Source organism: Notothenia rossii (genome assembly GCF_949606895.1).
Source record: "Notothenia rossii genome assembly, chromosome: 3".
NCBI lineage: Eukaryota > Metazoa > Chordata > Actinopteri > Perciformes > Nototheniidae > Notothenia > Notothenia rossii.
The window spans coordinates 33,103,420-33,130,704 of NC_136901.1; the positions used below are offsets into that span (position 1 = coordinate 33,103,420).

The 27,285-nt window shown below is 41.6% G+C and overlaps 1 protein-coding gene across 1 annotated transcript in view; it reads left to right on the top strand.

The window, feature by feature from the left end:
- The window catches only part of pcdh7b (protocadherin 7b), a 106,295-nt gene extending 90,201 nt beyond the window's left edge, over positions 1–16,094 (top strand). Inside the window, 2 exon segments of the mRNA XM_079671540.1 lie at positions 10,562–10,580; positions 11,803–16,094. Coding sequence (XP_079527666.1) covers positions 10,562–10,580; positions 11,803–12,284 — 501 coding nt within the window. The 3' untranslated portion in view covers positions 12,285–16,094.
- Positions 16,095–27,285: the final 11,191 nt, after the last annotated feature.

Genomic DNA, 27,285 nt, shown 5'->3' on the forward strand with positions numbered 1-27,285 from the left:
AGGACAGGGATAACACAAATGATCCATGGGTCAAGACTAGTGCTCTATGGTGTATAATTAGTCTTTTATCTATTTTCTATTGGGAAAATGAGCCTGGCCTTCGGGGCTTTCTTGCCCTCATCTGCAGTCTGGCCCTGACTCCTCCCACTGGTGATTGATATTTGGAGACTTCGGTGGGACAAAAACAGTTTGAGTTCTAACGCTCATGAAAGACCCATCGGCTCCATCGTCGATCAATGTGAATAAATATTTCCCACAACCAGAAGCTTTAGAATCAAGGATGAGGGGGGGGGGGGGGGGGAGAGGCAGACAGAGGACAAATCAATTGGTCGAGAGCTTTGCTAAACGGGGGTGGTAGAGGGGGGAAAGATAGGCCTGTCAAGCCGGTTGAATAATGAAGCATGTTTTCAGTGCTTCAAAGGGAAAGAGGCATGGTGGAGTTATGTTACAAACTCTATGTCATCTAATGTCAAATTAAATTGAGTATCACATGAGCCAGAAATAATATGCTGATGGAGTGAACATGGGGCTCCTGAACTCTGAGTATTCATTTACCTTCTTCAAGTGTCTTCTTAAGAAGCAATCAGTGGCCTAATATTTGCAGCCAATATCAGCAGGGATCTCTATTATTGCTGATAAATGTCAGGTTAAAGATGTTTCACAACTTCTGGCTGCTCGGAATTCAATCTTCTAACTCAGGCTGTGTAAGTCCTGGAGCTGCTATCCACATGTTAGGGGGGAAAAGGACTTGCTTTACAAAATATCCAACGGTTAGACCCAAAAAAAGGGCAAAATGCTTAATGAAAGGGCCTCGGTGATCACCTATTTAATTTGGTTCTCATAGAAACCGCTGAGGAACTAAACTATCTTTTACTACCTTGACTTTGTACAGACAGGGGCTGACTATAGTCCATTTCGCTGCAAACTGACTTCAACTCTAATATAGTGATGGCATTTATGTCCTACATCAAACCATTTTCAGTCAAAATAAGAGAGGCTGAGAGTCCATATTCCCCAGTTCCTGCCCACCTGTCCAGACCTCATCCACCCACAATATGAATCTCTTTCTCTCGGCCTGTCTCCCTCACTCACTAGTTATTTTGATAGGGGATCCATTTGGTTTAAATTGACTCATTTTGTCAGTGGGAATCGGAGCAGGGAAACTGAAGAGAGAGAAACGGGCAAGGCTGCTGCGGCTTTGATCCCTCCGACAGGCAGCGTGAAAAGTGCATTTCATAAAGGATGTTGGCCTGTGATGAGCCCGCCAGAGTGACAAATTGGGCCCCTGGTGCTTTAAATAATACACTGTGTATGGCTCCAGCCATGGCTATGTAGCTCTATGTTGCTAAACTGGCCTTTTAAGAAGGTTTTTTTGGGGGTTGAAAAAGGGGCATGTTTAGTGACTCAAATCCAGGGCTAGTTTCCCTCCCAATCCTCTACCGTTCTTGTTCATCTGAGTGATACATGCAAATGCTAATGTGAAACTTGCTTTCAAGTGTCCACTCGCATTCCAATCTAGATGTGGAGCTTCGGAGATAGGAACCGACTTTTGAGTGATGACTGCAAATAGCCTTGTTGTCTCCCTGTGGCGCTTGTTTGCTGGAAACAGAGTCATGCACTGATGAATGTTTAAGATGTGGTGTGCCACTGTCGCTGAAACCCCCTTAGCTGGTGAAGCAAAGCAAGGAGGAGAGGATGGTGGAAATGTTCAGATGGGCTTCTTGTTTCTTCACGCTGCATAATTTGACCCGGCATGCGAAACCTCTTAGGGATGGGGAGAGGAAGTGGGTAATGCACACACAGCTTGCATGTCCTTGTGTTGACATGTATGCATAGAAACGCACAGAAATATATGTACACGCATTACTGTGTGAGAAGTACTTGGAATATTTATAGTTTATTTAAATTACTATACGCCTCGAAACTAGAGTGGCACAGATCAGATGTTGTTATCGGTAATCGGACGATAGAGACTCAAACAGTTCGACTGGGTATCAATGGTAGTCTGACCCATCTATTCATGTAATTTCTATATTTATGTCTGATTACACATGCACGTATTGTGTCATGCTAGTAGACTGCATAGCAATGAGAGCGAACAACAAACATATCAGATTGCACCAACACATTATTTATTATATTTAGTCTAAAATTAGAGGTTACAAAGTTAGGAAGGCCTGTTGTTGCCTTATGCATAAATGAAGGATCCCAGTTACTTTCAAACAATGAGCTTTACTACTAAACACTGGTATCAAATTAGTTTTCAAAACAGAAGTAGCAACCTCGATCAAAAAAGGCGCCTATACAGTAGCTACTCAATGACCTCCCCAACAAACCAATTTCCATTTCCTTCTCTCTATTGTGGATGCATCTCATAATGGAGGAATCACCAGAGGAAATCTGGAGGTGGTGTGACCCACAGTTGAGTCTCCAGTCAAAGATAGAGTGTGAATAAGGAAGGTGACAGCACAGTGGCTTCTCAGCAGCAGCAAATCCAATATAGTGCTCTGGGAGGGAACAAACTGTGGCCTATGTCTGAGATAGTCTATAATCCAGGACACCTTGGCGTTATCGGGCTGTATCAATCTGAGCTTCTGCCTGAGCAAGAGTGGCTGGATAGTGTTTAAGGCACTCGAGAAATCAAAGATCCCGTTTCTCACAGAGCTCCCGAACCTCCTACTAGTGGGAGCAAGACCAATATTTGATGACATCTTGGCATTATGCGGTATATCTAGACATGTTTTAGTCATATGACTCCTTTGCAAATGTTGGTGATCAAGACTCCCGACACCAGATGTATGCTGTGTAGGATAAGGCCTTCATGCTGTCATGGAAGTCTTTGATTCCATTTTTGAACACTCATGTCATTTACCATGGGAGGTTTTGTACACAACAGAGAACCCCTGGTCAGACTGAAGGATATATTAAAGAGGTGCTGGACCTGTTTGTTGACTGGCACATCCTTTCAGCACTTATATTGGTGGCTGCACTGCACAAAGCCATTTGATGCAGTTTGTTTTTAACCTTAGCAGTAGGTGGTCTGAAGGGAGAATTCTCTAAAACCTGTCTGAACGCTTGTTGGGTTTTCCTGGTCATTAAACTGTAAAGCTGTTTCTAGAGTGTTGTCACATCCCAATATCCTCACAGTGACGACCAAGACTAGCAACACAAAGATTAAAGGCAGCTGCTATCCTAAGACTAAACCATTGTCAATTGTTTTTGGTCGTATATTGTAAAGTAGATTTTGAGCTATCATTATTTAAGGTGTGACCCGAAAAACAAAAAAGTATGTTCCGACTGTCAATTTCACAGTCGAATTGTAATGTCTAATTTAAAATAGAACTTATCCAAACTAATTACCATATACTGTATACAGGTTATTTTTTGTAAAACATGTCAGCCTTAATGAGTTTTTTTTTTCTAAATAACAAAAAATGTTATAATATATTGTAAGCACAACAAAAGACAAGATTGTACGAGCATTTGTTGGCAAGTCTTGACAAAATATATTAATTTTTTAATTATAACCCCTACCTTATTATAATATTCTCTCAATAAATCAAACCGAATGAAAAGGAATGTGTGAAGTAATTCAACAACACAACACTTCAGCAGCTCGGTTTCTCCCCAGGGGCTTTGAGGTAGAACACAAGAGTCCATCATGTTTTGTGAACATGCTCAAACACAGAAAACAAATCCCTGTGGAACACACAAGGCCCCGGATAATTTGCCTTTTTTCTGCCCTGGAGTGGATCTCCCTGTTACTGAGCCGACACGGCGAGAGCATGTCCCTGGAGGTCAGCATAATTAACCCCACCACATTTCAACGACTAGCTTTCCATTAGGTCGTGACTCACCGTGCCCAGCTTGCTATGGCCGAGAATGTGCTAGCAGCTGAGAGCTAATTGCTACACTCAGGAAGCATGGTAGAAAGTGGTTGTTATTTGTCTGACACTCAAGCTAACTAGCTAGCCATCATAGCTAAGTACTTATCACAAGTGGAACATTTGTTTTAGACATCAGGTGCTGAGAGAGGACGTTCTGTATTGGGAGGAAAGGCTATTATCTTGTTTTTTATCGATTTTCGTTGACAATTATCCAACATGGGGAGCAGGTTGGATTCAACATTTCGAAATGAAATGCGTGATTACAACATTATGTGTGTTATGTAGGTTATGCTAAATTTAAAGCACGTAACAAATTATTATGCAAATTAGGTGATACTGTTAGTGTCTTCACCAAGTGGTGTTATACATCTGATTTAATGTACTTTATACTATAGGGCTAAACATCGCATATGTGTTGGACAGTCACCATTCAGTTACCATAAGATAAACAATCCACCAAGACCCCTGTTGCTATGATATACATTTGTTGAACTACCCCTGGTCATCCTCTTATAATAAGTATACCGTATATAAGCATGATTTAGACGTGTTCTCTTATTATTACCATTGGTTAAAAAAAGCCGAACCACAGACTTCTTTATTTTAGGGGAGTATAAGATCGAAATTGTATTTTTGACAAATAGCCATTTAATGGTGTACAACAGGCCATTGTGTGAGTGTGCCTGCTGGTGTGTGATAAGAGTAACAGTGAAGAAGGAGCAATGACACTTTTTGCAAAAACTAGAAAGAGATGGGAGAGGGTGGGGATGTTTGTGAGAAAAGGAATTCAGAGAAATAATAAACAATACAAACACACATTCTTTTAACTGATTTAACCATTTGCTTACATACACAGTAGCTCAGTAAGCCCTACCATTTTCTACACACCCCTCCATCCCCTATGCTGTGTTTGTCTTATCAAATAATACTGTGTGCTCATCTTCTTGTCTATGCCTGTGAATGCTGAGCATCGACACACCAGCTTCACGCGCGCTGCATGGTTAATGTAAGGTTTGCTACCCGCACGGAGTCTGTGTGGTGTGGAAATGAGCTGAGAATGCCGTATTGTTTTATCGGTTGCTAGCAGTGTTGCATGTGTTCACCATAGCAGAGCGGCTAATGCTAATCCTTACAGGTCTTCCAGAGCGGTGTGAGCTCAGAGCAGTGAAGAAAAACTGCACATACAGTAGAAAGTGGTGCCATTTGCTTTTTGTTGTTGTTGTTGTAGCGTGTTGGGCTGCTGATGCATCAAGGCTAATATGAAGTCCTCATGAGAAATTCCCTTTGTTTTAAGATGTCAGGATTTTACAGTTTTCTCTTTTTTTTTTTAAGCATTTCAGTCATTTCTTTGTGTGTGTGGCAGGAAGCCAGCGCCATCACTCTTATTAGCAGAGTGGATGAGTCACTGTGCTTCTCTCCACTCCACATCATCCGGTTGCTGTTCCACTTAAAGATGAGGTTATGGGTCAGAAGCGATCTAAGGACGTGGCCTGCATTCGTGTGCGTCCACTAGAGAGAGAGAGAGAGAGACAATATGCCTCCGGTGAAAACGGTGACATCGACCTGCTGTAGCTGTGCACACCACATGTGAGCCCGCTTAATGCAAGCAAGATGAATGAGGGGAATGTGACATGCGGGGACTCTTTATTTATGGGCTCTTGAGTGCTGACTGCTCAAACAGGAGGAGAGGGGTTGAGACCTGGAGAGCAGGGATGTGTGCAAAGGGGAGGGAAGGTGCAAGCCACATTTGATGATTGGCCGCAAGATCGTCACCAGAATGAAATTATGCTAGTTAATCTCCTCAATTAATTACCACAGGAGCAGGCCGCAGTGCATTCATTATTCCAGAAAGAGCATTGATCCTGCTGGAAGAGAGAAGCAGCCATATCATACCCACCTGCCGTGTTCGCCTGTTAGGGGATGGCTAACAAAGGAAGAATGTAAAGGAAGTGGTGTCATCATCTACCTGCGTATAGCCCTATATATACAGTCTATGGTATAGCCTAGAAAAGTTCTCCTATAAGTACTGGATGTGGATTTGTTATGCTGAGTCTTTGTTCCATGCAGAGGTTGGGCATCTCGAAAAGCGAGGCAAAAGGAGGTGACAGCTCATTACGAAACTCCAGGGCTCTGAATCTTTCCCCCCCCCCCCACTCACTCACTCTTTCTCCTTTCTGTTTTTCTCTGCGCCCCGTCCTCCACCTCTCAAGGCATGGAAGGGGAGGTGGTGTGTGTGTGTGTGTGTGTGTGTGTGTGTGTGTGTGTGTGTGTGTGTGTGTGTGTGTGTGTGTGTGTGTGTGTGTGTGTGTGTGTGTGTGTGTGTGTGTGTGTGTGTGTGTGTGTGCGTGTGCGTGTGCGTGTGTGTGTGCGTGTCCAGATTATTCCCTTAGTTGCTCTTGCCAGGCAGTAAACACTTCAAGAAGCTCAGAAGGCAGATCACCTGCTGCTGCTTTCAACAGCATTCCTGCAGCTGGACTGCTGGGTTACATGGAAAGACTTTGAACAATGAGAAATGTGAGTCACATAGGCTCGTGTGATTGAAAATATGTATTCCATATAGAACAGTAATTAAACGAGTTTTATATTATGCTCCTTTCAATCAAATTGACATGCCGCTTTTAACCTCTTAACTGCAGGTTTTTATTTAAAATACTGTGCCACTGAAGGCACCTCAAATGCTGACATTAATGTAATCAGTTAAAGCAGTGGCTAGCGGTGCCTGCCATGACTTGCGATTTCAAAGGGCATTGCTCCTTAATTGCCCGGCAAACATCTCGGCAAGAGAAAGACAAATATCGCTTTTTTCCTGTGGATATTGTTCCGTCTGAACTCGCCGTTAATAATTTAGCACCTATTATTTTTCTCCAGGCTCCTACATATTCCTTTCTCACCTTCCCGTCTCCTCTAAGGTTTATGTTATTTTTCCATTTCCTGCCATCTATTGACCATGGCAACCTTTAGTTGTGTATGTATTCAGTGTCTTTCTGCCTGTCTTTTCTGCCTGTAGCTGCAAGGCTATGCCACGGGGGCCTTTGCAAAGCGAGAAAGCAAGACACATTGAGACTCGCTCTTACACCGTAATTAGTCGTCAAGTTCCTCCTAATTAAACGGGACCCTGTTAGGGTGTGAGAATGAGCCGAAAAGGAGAAACACTAAGGACAGAGTTCTCTTTGGAGTTGTTTTTGGATTGATATCTATTCCTATCCCTGTCTCATTCCTTTCTGTTTTGTCCTGAAGTATTTCCAACAGCTGGATTTTTCAGAATAAATATTTCATCTCCCCTCCCTCAGCCCGCACGGAGTAATCTGTATGACACCCGGCAATGTACACTGTCATCTTCACGCTGATTGCTCCGCCGTGTGAAATAGATCTGTCCGTACAGGGAGTCCTTTGATGCGGGGCGCGAGGCAATCATAAGCCCATTTTCAAACTCTCTGTTCTCACACAGGCGCCCTCTTGTGCCTTTTCTGCCAAGCCTTCAAAACTTTGTTTTACCTCTTCGTCTTTATCGAGAACCTTCAAATTGGAAGCATGTGGACCCAGACACTTTCTTTTAGCTTTCAAAATGCAGGGAATGTTTATTAGATTAAGTTAATGGAGAAGTAAGCAGCGCCTGACATCTACCTGCACACATAATTCCATTGTTAGGGAGATAATTAGAAACCTCAGAGGCTAAATAAAGGTCCCTGCATTGACGGGTTGATGTGTGAGGGTTTATTTAGAGCACAGAACGTCTTCTGTTATCAGAAGTTCCCTCTATCATCGTTCTGTCCTTTCCTCACGTCTCTGCTAATGTCCTCAATTTTTCCTCCTCTCCTCCTGTCTCCCCTACTCTCCTCTCCACTGCTCTCTTTGGCAGTGCGTTTGGCCTGTGACGGCCCAGAGGCAGCCATGCTGTCTTCTCCACTCAATCTGCTGTTTCCCTTTCTCCCAGGCCCTGACCCTGCTATCCTCAGCACACACACTCTCACTCCTTGTCTCTTCCTCCTTTATCCCTCGTCCTTGCATCATCCCTCCTTCCCTGACCCCTATCTGCTGTCCAGATGACTGCAATGTATGTCAAAGACACAAAAACAACTTATTTTCCTTTCTCTGTCTTTTTTCTCTGCCACCGTCCTCTCCTCCCAAAGCCTCAGCTGTTGGGGTTGAATCTGCTGGCCGGAGAGTAGAGGAGAGGGCAAAAGGTCGAGGAGCTTCAGTCTGTTGCAGCGGTTCATAGCTTTATATAGAAAGAGAGAAGAGAAGTGATGGTGCGGGGGACGAAATTGAAATATGGTGACGTAGATGCATGCGGACTAGCAAAGAGGACTTGCTGACATGAAGTGGAAAACACATACTACAGTACTGTGACACAAACAAACGTACTAAACCCTAATTACCACGGAATGCCCACGCAACAGACATTTCCGCGGATAGGGCCAGAAGCAAAGACAGTCTAACACTCAATTTTTCCCACTGCAACATCTTAGCGAGTGCTAAAGACGCCGTATCAAATTGCTACTGTACCCCGACAGTGGAGGTTCTTTTGAAATATCCCAGAGTGTAAGCCAGTCAGTTGATAGAGTGGCTGACTAAAGCCCGGCTAAGAAAAGCTGCGGCTCAACCACTGCAGCCACTGGCCCACTTTCTTCAAGAGAAGTCAAACAGTATGAGGCGCAAATATCTCGTACAGTAGAGTCTCTGGGTAATCATTCATTTGACAGCGCACAACTTTTGTCCATATGGAATTACATCTCAGGAGAATGTCCTTTATCTCCATTCTGCCCCTCTTACTCATCTGCCAATCACTCCCTGATCCACCACCGCCACCTTTCCCTCGCGCCTCTGGAAGCTTCTTTTGAGAAAATGCCAAAAAAAAGGGCTAATGGCTTGCGTTGCAGGCCATTGTGAGCATTGGCTGAAAGGCCCTTCTCCTCCAGCGATGGAGAAGGCGGGCACCGAGAATATGCTCTTGTTCCCCGAACAACAAGGCCCAAGCCCCGGGGACGTAACCTGGTATGGAGGGCCTCCTTGTTGGGCGCTCTGTGTAGCGGGGAGGCTTTTTAACACAGTGACCCACTTGTATTGTGTTATGTTATGGTAGATAGTGTGGGCTCGCGGGATGTTTGTGAATATGTAACAAAAGCCTGCTACAGTGCTGCGTGTGCTGTAAGGGCTTTTCTTTGAAGATATTTTCTACGTCCTGATTTCTGAATTGGGTCTTGAAAGGGCCTTTGGATATGTTCGGAAGCACTGAGCGTGTCTTCTCTATAGAAAAACTTGATCACAATGTATTTTTCATCAGCCATTTTGTAATGCATCTGCTTTTATTCTGCCGAATTAGATTTTAAGATTTAAAGTTAAGTTTGAGGTTCATACGGAATATAGTTCCTTTCCATTTTTTGGAGAATAAACAAGAATATGATACAGTGGAGATACATTTGGCATTACCTCCAATAGGTCAAGGTTGGAAGAAAAGTCTCTATTTGTCCAGCGTTTAAGGACATGTGGGTTTGAGTGCTTTTAGAGCATTGATGGCCTTACCTCAGAGGGGGGTGACACTTTTAAAGACCTAAGAAGAGAAAAAAACACAGCATTTTTGCTTTGATAGAGCTCAGTGTGAAATGTCTTCATTTTTAGCAAGCCTGCTGAGTCAATGGACCATGGCTAGGAAATAATCAGCCTCCTTTCAGCGCGCACAACACAGAGTGCCGCCTAACTACCTCAGCAGCTGAGCGCACAAGCCGGTAAGGACGTGATTCCCATCGTTGGCCGCTTACCAAAGGAAGCTGGAGGAAAGAAGAGGTCCATCCTGCCCATTTCTTCACCACCAGTTTGTCTAAATGCGACTGGGGTGAGCAGGCAATTGGATGAGCATTCAGGAGAAGGGTGGCCTCGTGAGAGCCGCCGTGCTTTGTGGGTAGTCTGATGGCTCAATTGTAGGTGTAAATGAGAAAGACAATCAGGACCTGAGATCCCCTTGTCTCTTTGATGGCTGTGTTTATCAAGCTGTGACGGGAATAAGGAGGGAGAGGGAGACAAATACATCTCTTCTTCCCATGCCATGATCCATAGCAACTTTTGTCATTTTCACCACATCAGCTGGCATGTTTTCCATTTGTGATTACCAACGCAGTTTCGTTTTATTTTCCCGTCTGTCGTCTCATTTATTTGGCTTTTTACATTCCATTAAACAGAACTATTCAGTTGTTTGGGCTCACTAATGACAAAAAGTTATCTGATTTTTCTATCAAGTGGCAGCTCCCTCCTGAGGCTTTGGCTATATATTGACTGGCAATCGTTCGTTGATGCTTTACAAAAGGTTATTTGTGACATGAAAATGGATTATAATAGGTATTTAGCAGGAATATTATTTCTGGCAGCACAGGAATGGCACTCTCGAAATGATATTGAATGTTTTGCTGAAAGGCATTCATGGTGAACGTTATTCATTAGTTGATTAAACACTACAGTCGGCAGGCATTCTGTTATTCCTATCTTCTCTTTCTTCGCTCTCCTCGTGTTGGCTGCATTGTGTCTTCTCTGCATAACATTGTTGTGGTGCTTGGCTACAGTTAAGTTCTGCTCAAAGTTTCAAAAGAGTTTCAAAAGAGTATACATATATATAAAAAGATATCTTTATCCCATAAGTGCTCAACATAAAGAGTGATCTCTGTTCTACTTTTCTTTTACAGGAGAAAAAGAGTATTAAAAGTAAGCCATGGTCCAAACCCTTTTAATTTGTTTTTAAAATGGGCAAAGGCATGCTTGGCTTGGTTTGCACTCACGCTCGCTTTTGCTTGATTTTGGTTTTCCATACTTTGCATCAAGATCACAAATATATTACATCTAACATAGCATCTCTATGACATTAGCTTCTTCTTATATTCAAACATTGGTACAGAAACCTTCCTATTTTCCCTCTGTCTAGCTTTTCGTCTTATATTAAGCTACTCAGCTTATTGTATTTAGGATATTTATTCCACACATTGCACTGAAACAAACCCTTGCATCGTCCGACAGAAGTCATTGACAGTTGGGTATCAACTTGTTGTCTTGTGTAGCATCGTAAGCACATCATTTGCTTTCCACAATAATACAGTAGCCTTAGTTAATCTGGGGCCAGCTCCAAGCTAGGTAATTGGTTAAGACCCTTATTAGTGGATTTAAGAGGATATCAGGGCGCTTTAGCTAAACAAAGCTATTAAGCTGCTTAGATCAGGATGTGATTGCCGTCTGTCAATCACATGATAAGAAAATAGGGTTTTGTTGGTGCTCTCAACTCAAACATTCTCACCCATACACATGACACACACACACACACACACACACACATACACAGAGCAGGCCTGATTGTGCTTTTTAAATCTTGGATCAGGGCAGAATGAGAAATACAAACTGACCTCCTTCCCTTCTCTCTCCATTTCAACCCCCCTCCCCTTTCCTTCCCCTCTTAGCACAAACACGTTTTGAAGCATGACATTATTTCAACTCTGATTCACGCCACTGTTTTTTTTAGTTTGAGGCTGTTGTCGTAGTCAGTGGATTCTTCTTTTCATTGGTGTTTTACGTTACCGTTTCTGTCATGTGGTTTGGGTTCTGCATGAAATGCAATTTTATCCGTAGAAGCTTCAATCTCTCCACGAGTGATAAAATTCAGAACGTGCATTGGCTGTGACAATAGGTGCCTGGCAACCATCTTGAGCAGTTCTTGTTGTTTTTTGCCTTCTCCATTAACATTTAGATGCGCTGATGATGTAATTAAGCAGAAAAATACAAATTCACGCATCTAATGAAGTATTCATAATAGCCACATACCACACAAAACACCAAGTGCTAGGATTTGTATTAACTCATGTTAGTTTATATTAAAATATCCAACTTTAGTGAAAAACACAGTATCATTTACTTTTGTTTCTCCTTCTGCTTCCTCTAGACTCCCGGCCTTTGCCTGACGTAGCCATGACTGGCAAGTGCACCCGGGAATGTGACGAGTACGGCCACTCCGACTCCTGCTGGATGCCTGTGCGCACGTCGCCAGAGCGACGGCCATCCAAGTCAACCACTACCCCTCAACAACCAAAGCTTTCCACTTTCATGAGCGGCAACGGCAGCAGCAGCAGCAGCAGCAGCAGCTCTGAGCAGCCCGACAGCCAAGAGACCCTCGCCATGGCCGCCATGGCTAATGGAGACCCCACCGCTGCTCACATGATGGGCGACCGCAATCGTAACCTGCTCAACAAGAAGATGGCTTCCTCCTCCTCCTCCTACGAGGTCTTCGGCTCGCCTTCCTACGGCTCGCCAGAAAATGGGGAGGAAGTGCTGCGCCACCCCACTGAGGAGATCCCTCTGGCACCTACCGGGGAGTACAAGCCCACTTCCTGTGGCACTCTGACGAGACGGGAGGTGTACCTGTGAGTTTGCTTTGCCACAACATATGGCAATGAACACTAAGAATAGTTGCTTACCCACCACCGTTACAGCTCTAGAAGTTTTTAGCCAGCCTTGCTCTCCAAGGTAAGACTAAACTTTCTCCAAAGACTTTACGACAGCTCCTTAATTGAGTGGATATAAAAACACAATTTTTGCTAAGTGCTAATTCCGGCCATGACCTGGAAGAAAGGAGGAGGAGGAACAACTGTTGAGGGGCATTGACTGGACTTGGGATGAGGCTATTCTACTGGCGAGTCGGGCTCCTGGGACATGACCTGCTGCTTGACAGTCAATCTGTACAATAATCAACTCATTTTACATATACAGTACATGCATGCATTACCTGCCCCATTTCCTGAAGATGACACTGTACAAAAGAGACAATTTCTTTTTTTGGTTTGTGTTTTTTCTAGAAACAAAGCTGTACATGTGGACTATTTTGACTTCAAAGTGTGTGGTTATGCCTTTTTTTTATTTCAGAACTCTGCTATGGCCGTGATGTTCAGTGGCTGCAACAATATATTGGACATTATGGTCTCTATCATACTGAGCTTGCTATGGATTCTGTCACCTTGACTGTTTGTGATAAATGTGGCTCTATAGCAGACCAAAACGTAACCGTGTTCCAATCTTATGAGGACGAGAAGCTTTAAATACTCTGCCCAGATTACAACACTTGTGTCAGTCCTTTATTGAAACATATTTTGGACATACATGGGAGTCAATGGAATTTGCTGCAACAACACCATGTTACAGACTTCAACAACACTGGTATGATGGACATATGATGACTGATTCTAAGCTACCAGTGTGTACGCCCTTGAAAAGTCACTCATTGTACATAAACATTGGACCACAGCAACAACGCTAACTGCTCTCATTCCCTTTTGTCTTGCTACCTTTCCTCAGTCTCTCGTTCTTTGTCTTTGATCGGCAAGGTTGAGACCAAAACCTTATTACGAGATGCAACATCTTACATCTATTGGCTGGAAAAGCATGTGTGTACATGGTCATGCCTACTGTTTATATCAAGTTGTAATACTTACCCTGTTTTTCCCAAACCACATATGCAGACACACCGAAGCAATTCATATAACAGGCCAGTGGCGCTGCCGGATTGATAATTCCTGGGTAAACACAGTGTGTCGCATGCCGAGATAAAAATTCTGGAGGTGCATTTGAAATTGTACGTGTGTATGGCCCCGATATGCAGTATATAGTGTGTGTGTGTAGGCTATATTTAGTGTATACTGTAGATGTACACCGATAATAGGCTTAGGAGGGCGTAGACATGGCCGAGCTGATCGTGAAACAGCTGCAAGGACAGCTTTTTACTGTTATTTCTTTCTTGTTGTGTGATAGACTGAGCAATAAATATCATAATGTACACGTGACCAACAAGCATCAACTTCTTTTTCACTTCTCCTCAAGCCTTCAAGGTGACACACACACGGCTGTCCAAGAGTCCTTTTTAAGCACGAGTAGATGTTGCTTTCCATAGTACATGGTGATGGCATCTTTGAGCACGAATGTAAGAATCAGCTCAATGGCGAACAATCAAACGTCTGTACGCGCAGTTGGCAAGGTTTTAAGATTGCAGAATGGTGTCAAAAATGTTGTCAAAGTCAAACCAAAGCTTCTCAAACAGGATGAAGCACCCCCCCCCCCCATTACACACAAACAACAGCTTTTATTTTTAGGGAAAACTTTGCTTTAAGTAAACATTTCATGAAGAATTGAGATAAGAATGTGATGTCTCAACTAAAAGTCCTCGGAGCTGACTCTTACGGACCACTCTCACACAGACACATGAAAATGTTGAGATGTTGTGCCTCCCTGTCTACGGTGATGTTTCCTTTTCGCAGCTACACTGGCGCAAAATCCCATGACAGTACTAAAGCAAAAGAATATCAGATGCAATGGAACCTTTTTGTATGTTAGCAGAACCCCTTTGGTTTGACCGGAGCTGCTCTTTCTGCATTCCGGCAATCTATAGTCTGTAAGTACTACTTGTTGTTCGAAAGAAACTGCTCCTATACTTATAAACTGTATACATAAATATTTACTTTTTACTGCACGTTTAATGGGAACTTACTTCACTTACTGAGAAGGAAGAAGAAAAAAAACTGTAAAACAAAATGTACAAAAAAATGTTTTCCCTGTAAACATGGAAATTCACCTTGTTGCTTGCTTTTGTTATACCTAAAGAAACATGTAGTACAACTTAGTACATCAGTGAAGACCGTGCCATTGATCTTTTTCTTATTTCATCGTCTCTTATACCACCACACGAAACTTTCATATATTTCATTTCAATCAACTTTATACCATGAAATTGTAAATTTTTTATATTCCTCCTGGTTTTTTAATTTGTAATCCCATTTATGTGTCACCGTCAAAACCATGGAACTCTTCACAATCACGACAATGTACTATGTGTTTTCCTTTTGTTTTCTTTACCTTGTGCCACTTTGTATATTTTATGCTTCTGAAAAAAAGACAAAAAAACATACAAAAAAACACAAGAGTGAATGCAAATATGCAATTGTGCCTTTTTATACCAATTGGTCTGATTTAATCTTGGTTTGTGTATGGTGCATAAACAATTACATGCTTACAAAAGCGAATGGGGTGGCATTTAAGAGCGGACTGAAAAACATTTGCATATCTTAGATGAGATCTCATGATGTCAAAAGGTTCTTGGAGGACAACCAGTTAAATGTCAGTGAGCCTGTAGGTCTAATACCCAAAACGGCCGTTGTTCACTGGGTTCAATTACCTTGTTGAAATATCCATTCCTAGCATAGTGCATTACCGAGTGAGTACATCCAAAAGTTGCTTGTTGGTAGTAATATTAATGATATAATGGATTTTTTTGTCGTGTTCCACTCACGTACATGTATGACATCAGAGGTAACCTTCTTTGTGCATGAAACAAGCTCTAGGACTGAATATAAAACCATAGAAAGATAGAGGCGGGGTAAAAAGAAAAAAAAGAAGGCTTGGAGACATTCGACTGCTCAGAGTCGATCGAGGCAGCCTAGAGATAAAAATGCTACGGTTTACTAGGAGGAGTGGAAGAGGAGGGGGGGGGGGGGGGAAAGCTTCAGGGGGCGAGTACCTGCCAGAACACACACCTCAGGATGTGCCGAGCAACACAACACTCATGCGCAGATTTACAGTATATGCATATCAGTAGGTCATGAAATCCTGTCCCACAAACGAGCGTGGTGATGCTCGCTATGATACCGCAAGGTGATGCTTTGAATTTCTAGATCAGAACGAAACAGAGACTCTGTAGTGTGAACTTCAGACATAAAAAGGAGACATGAAAGAAGAAATGCCATACATAGAGCGTACACTCGTTCATTTCTGAGCACAGTTTTTTTACTTGAGTGAACTGCTTCAGAAATCTGGACTTTTTTTTCAGAGAAAATGACGTAGCTGCCATTAAAAGATGTTTGTCTCTTGCCGTCCGAGGTGTGTGTTCAGTCCGTGCTCTCCTCTATTCGTATAGCCTTCACGGTGTGTAATGAGATTTGTAATATTAACCATTACTATTTGTCCTGCGACTTGGATGTTGATATAGAAATTGAGGAACAAATGTATCATCGTTTTAATGAGTCACTATGCACGCAGCTTAGCTGAACATGGCAAAGTGTATTGAACGCAAGTCCACTTCTATTTATGAGATATTTTACATAATTTAATTTGCTTTTGTACAGGTTTGTGTAAATAAATTGCTTGTCATTTTTGTCTCTGCAGAAATTAAAATATAACATGGTAAAAAAAGTCTACTTGGTTTCATTGTTTTTTTAATATCTGTTATTTTATAGAAATACATTCATTTAAGAACGTATAACAGCCTAAACCATAACAGAATCATAAGTGAGGTAAAGGGTGACACAATGAATAAACAATAATCTACGACAGGTGATGAAGGTGTCATCATGATGAGGTTATTATAACCAAATGTCAAATGTACCATCAGCCACTTTTATGTTGAACTATATCATATTCTCTCCAATGTTTTATAATGTTCACTTAAAAAAACAGGTATTCAAACAAATTATATTCTAATAAAAATCTATGTTTCTGCCACATGGGGGAGGCGACAAAAGCTTAAAATCCGACAAATTGATTATGAATTGAGGAATTAGGGCTAACGTTTGAAATATGTACCCACTAACACGTAGTGGACATGGAGCAACATTAGAATTAACATGAGATTGTGTTTTTGCCTGAATGCAAGCCCAATATTCACTCGACTTCTAGCTCTGTTTTGGTCTCAACCAACTTTCCCGAAAAACATTGATTTTAGCAAATGTTTCAAAAGCCATCCCCTCGCTTTTAACGCCCTCTTTTTTGCCTGACAGGGTAAAGTTGTTTACAAGAGCTTTTATCTGCATGAATAACATAACACATTTTCATCGAACCATAATGTAAAAGAAGACGTTCAGATTTAAGTTGCCTATAAATGTTTAAGGGTTTGGTTCAAATTTAAATTGTAAAGGTCGAATTTGTTGGTAGTTAACTAAAATGATATAATCTGGAGATCATATCTTTCAGAGAAGAGATTATATTTTGAGTGTTATAAATGGAATCAAGTGACAATAATAAAAGGAACAACATTTTAAAATGGTATTTAAAGAGAGCCAATCCAGCCGTATGCCCTTTCCTGGCAGCTCTGTGTGAGTGCATACATATTGAATGTGCCCTTGTTAGCGTAAATGAATATATTCATATGTTTTTAATTATGCGTTTACTATTTTTGCCTTCATGTCTGGGTGATGTATGAGGCCATTACAGTCTAGGTGATTAGAGAGCCTTTCCCTACGCTCTGATTAACAGCAGCCTCTCCAGCACCCTCAAACTGATAATGGCGTCTTAATAGAAAACTACAATACACAGTAAAATAATGTCTCCAAAGTTCGATAATTTAGAGAAAGTTTTCTTCTCAATTGTCTCGGGAATATTAGAGGACGTACGGAGATTGGAGAAAAACATTGTTTTCCCACAAGGATGGGACGTTGTATTGATTCACTTCAATTGAAAACTCAAAATGTCTGCCCATTTTATTTCTGCATATTTGTCTTCAAAGGATCCCCCTTCCAATAAATAGTAGGTTTGAATCACGTTGATATGCAAATTGTCTCGCTCATTTTCTTGTCCCTTCTGAAGCATGTTGAATTGCCTGGCATAGAATAATCAGCGGGCAGTAATAATTTTTCTGTTGAGAGAGAGGCAAATTAAGACAAATTACAATTAATTTGAATGTAATTAATGTTTAGGCGATGCATACCAATGAGTTTTTCAAATTATATTTTCTTGAAAGATACATACATTTATTTAGTAAAATAATAATGAATTGTCGTGGAACATGTATTTCAGGTCACAGTGTGTAGGTGTGAGCGTTTTTCAGATCGTATCCCAACAACGTGCTGGTTCAGAGGTTCATAAGCACCTGATTTTCATTGGCAGCAACAAACACCCCTTGGCAGCGATCCTCATCAATCTGACATTGCCCTCTTATCAACCATCTCCATGCAAACAGGCTCCCACACATACAGAGGGCCATGAACTCCACCTCCCATACAGGTTTCAGCATGAACATCCCTAAAAGAGGCATGGGTGAAGCCTCGATAATGATTGCACATTTACCTGAACCAAAGGTGCATTCTGAAGTGGTGTCGTGTTCAACCATCCTAAGTGTGGGACAGACGGGCAGATACCACCGCAGGCACTGGAGGAAAGGGTGTGGGGGGGAAGCCTCGGTATGCACGAGAGAGATATCAAAGGTAGTATTCCCCATGCTGAAATATGCAAAGCTAATTAAATAAATCATTGATCACTTCTCCCACATCAAGCATGAGGTATGCCATTTTAATACAAATTCAGTTCCCATTTATGCTCACTGGTGCGAAATAACGACTCAAAATCACATCAGCAAATGAAATTTGACCATAAGCTATATGATATGTGCAATTTATGACTTTTTTATTGTCTTTAGATTTTATTTTTCTGCTGCAACCGCGGGAAGTGGGATCCAAGGAATAGCAGTTAGGGCTTTGTTAAATTGATTTCTATTTCATATTTATTTTATGAATGTGCCGAGGGATTCAGGGCTAAGTTTTTATGTGTTGTGGATGGTACAAATAAACAAGTTCATGAGGAAACTCCTGCAATAACTGTGATTTAATTGCGTTCACATAAATTCTATCAGCGCTTATTTTTTGCCATCTATCGCTCCCCCGAGGATGATGTCATTACAGTTAATTTTATTGCTTTTACAGCAGAGATGGACACACGCATAGAAAATGCAGTCTGCCTCACCCTGTGATCACACTTGATCTGCTATAGTGAGTGTTTTCTATAGGAAATTCATTTGTGTGAGTGAATTTGCTGTAGCTGCTTTGTTTTGTTGCAATTTGGAATATGGTGGACTTCTTTGTATTGCCTAAACAAGTCTGCACTACAAATGCAGTGAAGATAAGAAAAAGGATTTCAAGTTGACTTGACGGAAACTTTTCACTAGATTAAAGTTATATTGCTTCCATTTAAGGTCAGCTTCTTCTTTTTTTTTTTTTTACAAAATAACCCTCTATAATAGATAGAACCATAACTGAACATTGCACTCTGATTTTGGATAATGTTTATTGGATGTTTCCTCTTCGATTTCTTAATCATTTTAAGACGCTTATACGAAAATAAACAATTAAGTTTGATTATAATTTATAGTCCACAGCTCAATGTGATTCCTATAAGAATTATAGGAATCACATTAATGTCTGTTTTCTATCTGTATGGGTACTAATAATATCTACATTCAAACCATTTAATACTTGCATTTACAATTAAATAATAAGCTAATCGTAGAAGCACCTGGGTGGGCAGCTACTGGAGCCTGCTAGCTAGCTAACTTTAGCAGAAGTTCAGACCCTAGGTTTCTGCTTTATCACACATTGATTTGGCTGTTGTTTGTTCAATTAGGTAGCACATTTCCAAAAATGAATAAATAAATTAGTCTACGTATTTAAAGATAACAAGGAAAATCAATAACTAAACCTAGCTTTAGTTGTAGCTAAGGCTAGCTATCTGCGACTATCATGCTAGCTTGACAAGCCCTGTAGCTTACACTCAACAGTTGAAAGTACACTTAAAACTAGGCCGCTGTATCTTAGTTTTACATTGTTCTGCTACTTTATTCTTATATTCTATTATATTTTAGGGTCAAATAATGTTCTTTCACTTCAATCCATTCTCTATTTGAAAACTTTATTTACTTCTTAGGCTGGTGTCGTCTTGAGGTTACTATACACAATTTACAGTTACACGTCTCTAGCACATTATATTTTTATAAAGTAAAGACGGACAGATCTGGGTTATAACTCAATTTTGCACAAAACCTGCAATACAAATGCACCTTAAATAAGAGATATTGCAGCATGAGCATATCTCAGCAGCTTTTTGGGGTTCCATTATTCATTGTTTTTTGCTCTCATCCCGTCCGTCGTGTACATGACAAACCGTTTTCACCTGCAAACAAGGACACAGGGAAGGCATGAGTTGCACAGAGGAGGGATGAGTGATATCTTTCCAGTGTGTGCCGGTCACTAGTTATTACCCACAAGACTCTTCGTGACCCCTGCTGTGGCGTGATAGATTTCCCACGATGACCTACAGCCACGAGCCTGCAAGCAAACATGAGGTATGAATGCTACTTGTTGCGAGGCCAGAATCCTGCAGTGGAACAGGCAAATGTGCTGCCATTAATCACACATCAGTTGTGAGTTGAATGCACACACATTTATATGTGCTAGATTTATGTGGCAGAAGCAATTTGACAAAAATCCATACAAGCCTTAGTAGTCGGAGCCGGGCTGTGATTAATGAGAACTACTTACATAAGAGAAAGTGAGCGGGTGAGAAGAAAGGGGGAGACAGAGCTGCAGGAGGCAGAGAAATGACAAATAGATGGAAGTAGACTGAGGGGGAAAGGGATTGAGAAAAAGGTGACTGTTTGATTTAGTATACGACACCCCCCGCCCCCTTGACACCCTGCATTCAGACTTGTTATTAGAAAAAGTAAGCCTGGAAAAAATGAACACAACTTTAATTTATTGAAGCCAAACTCTCATTTCAAAATAGATTTACTTCTGGTAGTTGTAGAAAAGGAAATTCATTTTAAAAAAGCGCAATTTCCCAAATTTCTCAACCCAAAAACCTTTGTAGAATTGAATTGGCAAATCTACAAATGTTGACTGCGACTCAAAGGAGGAAATCCTCACAAAAACGTGTTAGACCTTCATCTTTGACTAGGCACCTGTGTCATTACATTTTCTATTTGTAGGCCCTTTATTAAAAACGTGTGAGAGTTATTTGAATATGAATATGCTAAAAGTGACTACTGGATCTGTTGAAAAAAGTAGGAGAAACAGTGAGCAACAATAAACCCTTTTAACACCTAGTTATTTTTCTAAAGCAGCATGACAATGAATAGTGTCATAGCTCCATAGTGCTACTAGTGGCCACCAATGCCACTGGTTAACTTTTTGGTATTTTAATTGATGTAAAGCCTGATATGTTCTCATTCTACAATACACACTTGTCTTACTGATGATGAAATAGTGTTTTCTTCCACAAACGAAACATTGCTACAATTTTGTCAAAGGTTGAGACAATCAATTAATCAGTTAATCTTGCATTTCACAAGAAGGCAAGCACCAAATTAGGTGCAAATATCAAATAATATAACAAAAAATATGCAAAGAGAATGCTAATGTTAAGGCTTTTCCATCCACTACTAAATATATTTGTATCAGATGGAGCTTGCAGACAACACTTGCAGACAAATCAGTAGGGTAATACAAAAAAATTGATTTAAAAATACTTCAGCAAGCACACTTGACAACATATTGTAGGGAAATCTAGTAGGGTAACTACCACTACATCTGAATATAGTTTTCAAACCTTTTAACACTAGAACAATCGGGTCAATTTGACCCAGAGCTGTTTTTTATTGTATGTAACTTTTTTTCAATAAAATATTAAAGTCTCCCAGTCCGTGAATTTTCCTGAAAGTGTGTTATGTAGCACCCTATGTTGTAAAAAATTGTCAATATGAAGTCAGATTGAAGAAATTGCCCCAAAAATGGCCATTTATACCGATTTCCGCCAAGCGGGTCAGTGACGACACCCCTTTTACGTGTTGCTATAGCAACGCCTTTTGTCTACTGCGGTTCCTTATAGATTGAGAGATAGATTGAGAGAGAGAGAGATAGAGATGGATAGATATATTGATAGCGACAGTCTGTAGTCAAGAAGCGTGCTCCCGCTCACGGGAGACTGCTCGCGCTGCGCTCCACAGCAAACAGCTGTTTGCTTTTCACCCAACAACGACAACCGCCTCACGAAACGCTATGTTGTATCGTTAATAAACGAAACAATTTAGCAAAATTGCTTGTCAAAATACCAATACCACACAACCATTTTCCTTTTTAAAGCAATACTCTTACCTTGAAAATCAATGCATTCTAATGCCAGGTCAATTTGACCCTGGTGGCAGTTTTAGGTATAAAAAAATCTCTGGCGGTTCTAGTTACCTTCCACAGGTCTCATGCAATTTCTGTCTTCTGGCTCTGTTACATATGTGAAGAAGCGCACTTGCACTTCATTTGTATGAACAATCAGAACATGAAGAAGACCTTTAGTCAGAGGACATTAATAATACATGCTTACAGTACTGAGGCTTTAAAAACGATCAAAAACTGGTGCTCATTAGTTTGGGGACAGGCCACCACATATAATTTCTCACATGTGGAAGACATTGTGTGGAGGATCATCTCTGACATATGAATCATTGTGTGATATCATGCAGAAGTAGCCCTGCTGGTAATGTTGTTTATATATATATCTCATCTTTAACGTTTTGCACAGCTGCAGCAATGCCTCTATGTTTAGGATTCACATACAGTAGCGTTTCTTCTCCCATGGTAATGTTTTACTTTAAACATGTTAGTCTTGCCTTCCAGTCTGGCAGTGATGCAAGTCCCCAGACTTATTTCTGACAAGATTCACATCTGCTCTTTTTCTATAGCGCTTCATTGTTTGGTTCCCCCTCCTATTCCCTGTCTCTGGGATTCCCATGCATTTTCTACACATGCTCTAATTTGTGCAGAGCCAGAAGGAAAAAAAAGCAAGTGAGGGAAGAAAAGAGGGAGAGAGGCGCGTGGAGGGAGAGTTGGTTTTGCTGCTCGCCTCACGCTGTTAACATGCACAGGGCACCAGCCACGAGAATGCAACGGACTTCCTTTTTCTAAGAGAATGATCTCAGTGATCTCATTATTTCCCATGTGGATGAATGTATAATGCAGGGAGCAGCTGTGTGTGAGGGCCAGAACTACGCCTTGAGCCCTCTAGCTCGGGAATTCACCATTTCTCATGTTGTTTGTTGACATTCCGTCTGTTTCTCTCACACTTCGCGAATACAGGGTTTGACTCAGCAGTGATTGTATTGACCTTACAGTATAGGTGTGTGTGTGTGTGTGTGTGTGTGTGTGTGTGTGTGTGTGTGTGTGTGTGTGTGTGTGTGTGTGTGTGGGGGTGTGTGTGTGTGTGTGTGTGTGTGTTTGTGTGTCACTATGTGTGTGTGTGCTACATCCCAAACTCACCCATTGGCTCAAGGCCAGAGTGCAGAACAGCTATATTCCTTTTTGACACTTTGATAGACAGCGAGCCATTTCCATCCCACTGTGCCCCGCTGGCGATGTCACTCTGTTGCTCTGCTCATTACTGTTAGACCAAAAGGAAATCACCAAGTCGGCAATAGGATTGTGAACATTAGATGTTTAGAAAGCGTACTATTCCAAAAAACTACAAAGTATGTGGCCGTTTTTGATCATCAGTTAGCTGTGTGTCAAAAATAACTTATGCAGCTAAATATCTTCCAGTACGCAATGCCAAAAGAAACAGATCAATCATAGCTAAGAAAAAAAAACACCACAAGATTGGTAGGGCTTCAGATGTAGGCTATGCACCAGGAGAAAAATTCATTTTTTGCCTCCTTTTCTGAACTCAAGTATAGTTAAACTCTTTAAATCTTAATAATGATGACTATTTGTACTGCAGGACCCTTTGACATCAATGGGGTTGAGTTTAGGTGAAAATGACTTGACATTTTAAGAATTGACAGCAAAACATTGTTTCTTTCAGTCTCTAGGAATGATACTCGACAAAAAATGGTTTTAATCCTATTAAACCGGCTCGGTTCGCTCACCGATGGCACCGCCCTTAATGTGTTTTTAAACGGCATCATTGAAGCTGCCAGGCGACAGAGGTCCACTGTGTCCCCGCAGCGAGGCTACCCCCCCCCCGCCGTTGACAGTTCACTAGCAACCCCCCCCCCCCCCCCGTTGACAATTCGCCGCACCCCTTTATGTAAAATGTCTTCCCGCGGCTATGGAGCTGGCTTACTTGCGTCGTTTCCCGGTTGCGAAACCCAGCCAGAACCCGGCCCCCCCACACACACACACACACACACACACACACACACACACACACACACACACACACACACACACACACACACACACACACACACACACACACACACACACACACACACACACACACACACACACACACACACACACACACACACACACACACACACACACACACACACACACACACACACACACACACACACACACACACACACACACACACACACACACACACACACACACACACACACACACACACACACACACACACACACACACACACACACTGTGAGTCTGTGTGTGTGTGCTCAGGCCTAGCCCAGGCCGAGGATCCCACCGTCTCTCAGGCTGAGAAATCCGCGGAGCTGCAGCTAAGAAAAGATTGAGTGCATGGGCGCGGGAAGGGGGGTGCTGAGGGCGCTGCAGCACCCCCTAGCGGCAGGCAGAGGGTGCGGAGCTCCCCTGTCTGAATTATTATTTGACGGTTATTGCTGCTCCTGCTGTGCATAATCTGTGTAATATGTAGCCAATAAATTCCACATTGTTGGTAAAATAATATTTTGGCCTGCCCCGAATGTTTGTTCTGTAGCCCCGGACAATTCTACCTCAATAATATAATACATTAACCGTGCTTTACGTGAACCTCATCAAGACACTAGAAAGGACGGCAGGACTGTAATTTCCCGTGTTCAGTGAATGCAACAGAGGCAAGACACCAGACCAATCAGAGAGTTGCATGGAAATAAAAGTGTGCTTGTGTCATTCAAGCTCGCGGCTCTGTGTGTGTGCGGAAATAGCGCATTTAGTGTGTGTGAGAGAGGGGGAGAGAGAGAGGGACCGGTGCCAGCAGCAGGGACCGTGTTGTTAGCATCTGGTTAGCTAGCTGCACTCACGGACATACGGAGCTGCTTGTTCCACAACAAGCTGGAGGAGAGCTCTCCTCTCAGACTGAGGGGCTCAGGTGAGCTAAAGGACTCTCTGAGTGTTTAGATAGTTAACTTTAGTCTAAGTTATCTCAGTGGGTCTCAAACGGTTTGGTAAAAAATTATTCAAAAGATTATTTCAGCCGCACACCTTCATATGATCATTATAGTTATAAAAGAAATAAGAGAATAAAGGAAAAACAGTTATGAAATACTATATGGCAGTAAAACAAGAATACAGTTTGAAAGGGGAGTGATTTGTAAAGTATCCATAAAGAAAAAGAACATCTGCTTACAGTTGTGTTTCATCTGGGTGTTGAGAGATGTATCCATAGATCTCTTAATGTTGCTCTCAAAGTGCACTAGATTGATGCTTTTAACTTCAATATTTAAAAAAAATCTTCTCGGGGGAGCATCCCCCCGGACCCCCCTAGAGGAGGTGAGGTCCACTCCCCACTCGTAAAAAATAGCACTTTACCCCTGCCTATATGCCGTGAGCTGATTATCGAGCCTTCATTGTAACAGTCGCGGGTTTACTGTGTGTTTGCGTGTGGGGAGTTTTTTTGTGCGTGCTCTATAGTGCCCATAATAATGTTCACTGGAGTCCAGCACCTCAGCACCCCCACTCAAAATACCTTCCCGCGCCTCTGATTGAGTGCGTGTGTGAGGAAGTCAGCGGATTGAAATAAACCAATCCGCAAAGCTGTTACGTCACTATACCCAATACGTCACTATACCAAGAAGAAAAAAAAGAAAAAAGAAAATCTCCAACGAGGCGTTCTGGGGCAGCATAGACAGGTCTATTCTGTGTTAGAGTTTTACTCGCTACAGGGTGTACTTTGAGGGTTTGTGACTCTGTAGACCGTTTACATGCAGAAAAAGCTACATAACACACAAGGGGACGGGTAATAACCAGAAAAGCATGACATGGGACCTTTAAAAAATCCCACCTGCACCCCTGCACATGATAAAAAAAGGCCCTACGTAGCTGTGTACGTAACCGGATGTATGATTACCAAGAACAGCGTCAGGACACACTGTTTTAGGCATATGATAGCTATGTGACAACGATTAACATGTTGATGCAGCTGAAGATATAACAAATACGTGAAGAATGTGAATATAACAGAAAGCTATTTGCAAATGTTGAAATCATTACGAAGGGGCACAGGGACTACTTCTTCTGTAGAAAGTTGCAACAGCACTGAGTTTTCCACATTTTTGGGAATAATTCATACACCTCCATTGTATTTGGTTTGGAGCCAGACATTTCCAAATGATTTATATCTAAACATAAAATATATATATAGTTTGAGTAAATCTGAAACTGGTATAATAACAATGACAGGAAGTCTTTCATTTAAAATGATTCCCTAATGGCCTCAGCTGGGAACCAAATTATTGTTAATAACACATTTAGTCAAAAGAGAATTGTTATTCTGTCTCTGTGTGCCTTTCCATCACATATTCCGTCTTGTTTTATTCCACTCCAGTCAACACCACTAAATTCATGCTCACATTCATGGTGACACGAACATGTGTACACACATAAACCAATGCACTCACTCTAAACCATTCAACTATTGATCTCTCAGTGATCTCTTAAACCAACACGCTGCTGTCTATTTACATATCTAATTTGCATACCAAAGTAACACTGCCCATGACACTTACTCATGAATAATTCACCAGAGGTATATTTACATAAGGTACAAAGCCGAGCCTCAACCTGAAATCTCCACAGGCACGGGAGCGACTTCAGGATGGGACTTTTGTTTTAGGACATCTTTTGCATCAAGCTTTCGGCATGCACTAATTAATCAGATCATTTCTGCCTCGCTGAGATCAGTGAATTCGGCTATCCCGAATGAGGGTCGGGAGAAGATCTGTGGGCCAATAATCCTGGGTGAGCTCCCTCCTGTTTGCTGCTTGTTGTGTTCACTGTATCCATATAGTCCACACCAACACCAACAAACTACATATACAGTATATATATATATATATATATATATATATATATATATATATAGTCTGTTTACCCATGCATTATTCTGACAAGGTCAGCACTTTGTCTTTGATGTTTTATGATATATAGGGTTCCTTGTATGCACAATCGTCATGGATGTTTCTGCATAATTATCCCACATATCTGATCGTCATTGCAAAGTTGTGGAGAAAAAAAAAATGTAATCACTCAGGCATGTACGCATACGTGTGTTATTTATCTATTTGCATAAATATGATGGCTCTGGGTGGCTTGCTAGTTGAAGTATTTAGGTTTGAAGCTATGAGAGGAAAAGCATAAGGAGAATATCGCTATTTGCATGTACTACATCAAAGGATGCTCATTTGTGACGATCACTGCTAGGCTGCTTGTTTTGATTGATGCATTGGGGTTACAAGACTTCTATGCATTAGAAATGTGATGTGGCTCATTTTCTACCTTGTGAACTCAGATTCACCTTCAGTGGTTCATTTGGAGACTTCTCATTATTCTGATGGCCCATTATCCTGAAACCCCAATGGTCCCAAAAGTGTCCCATAGGACCACAAGCTTTT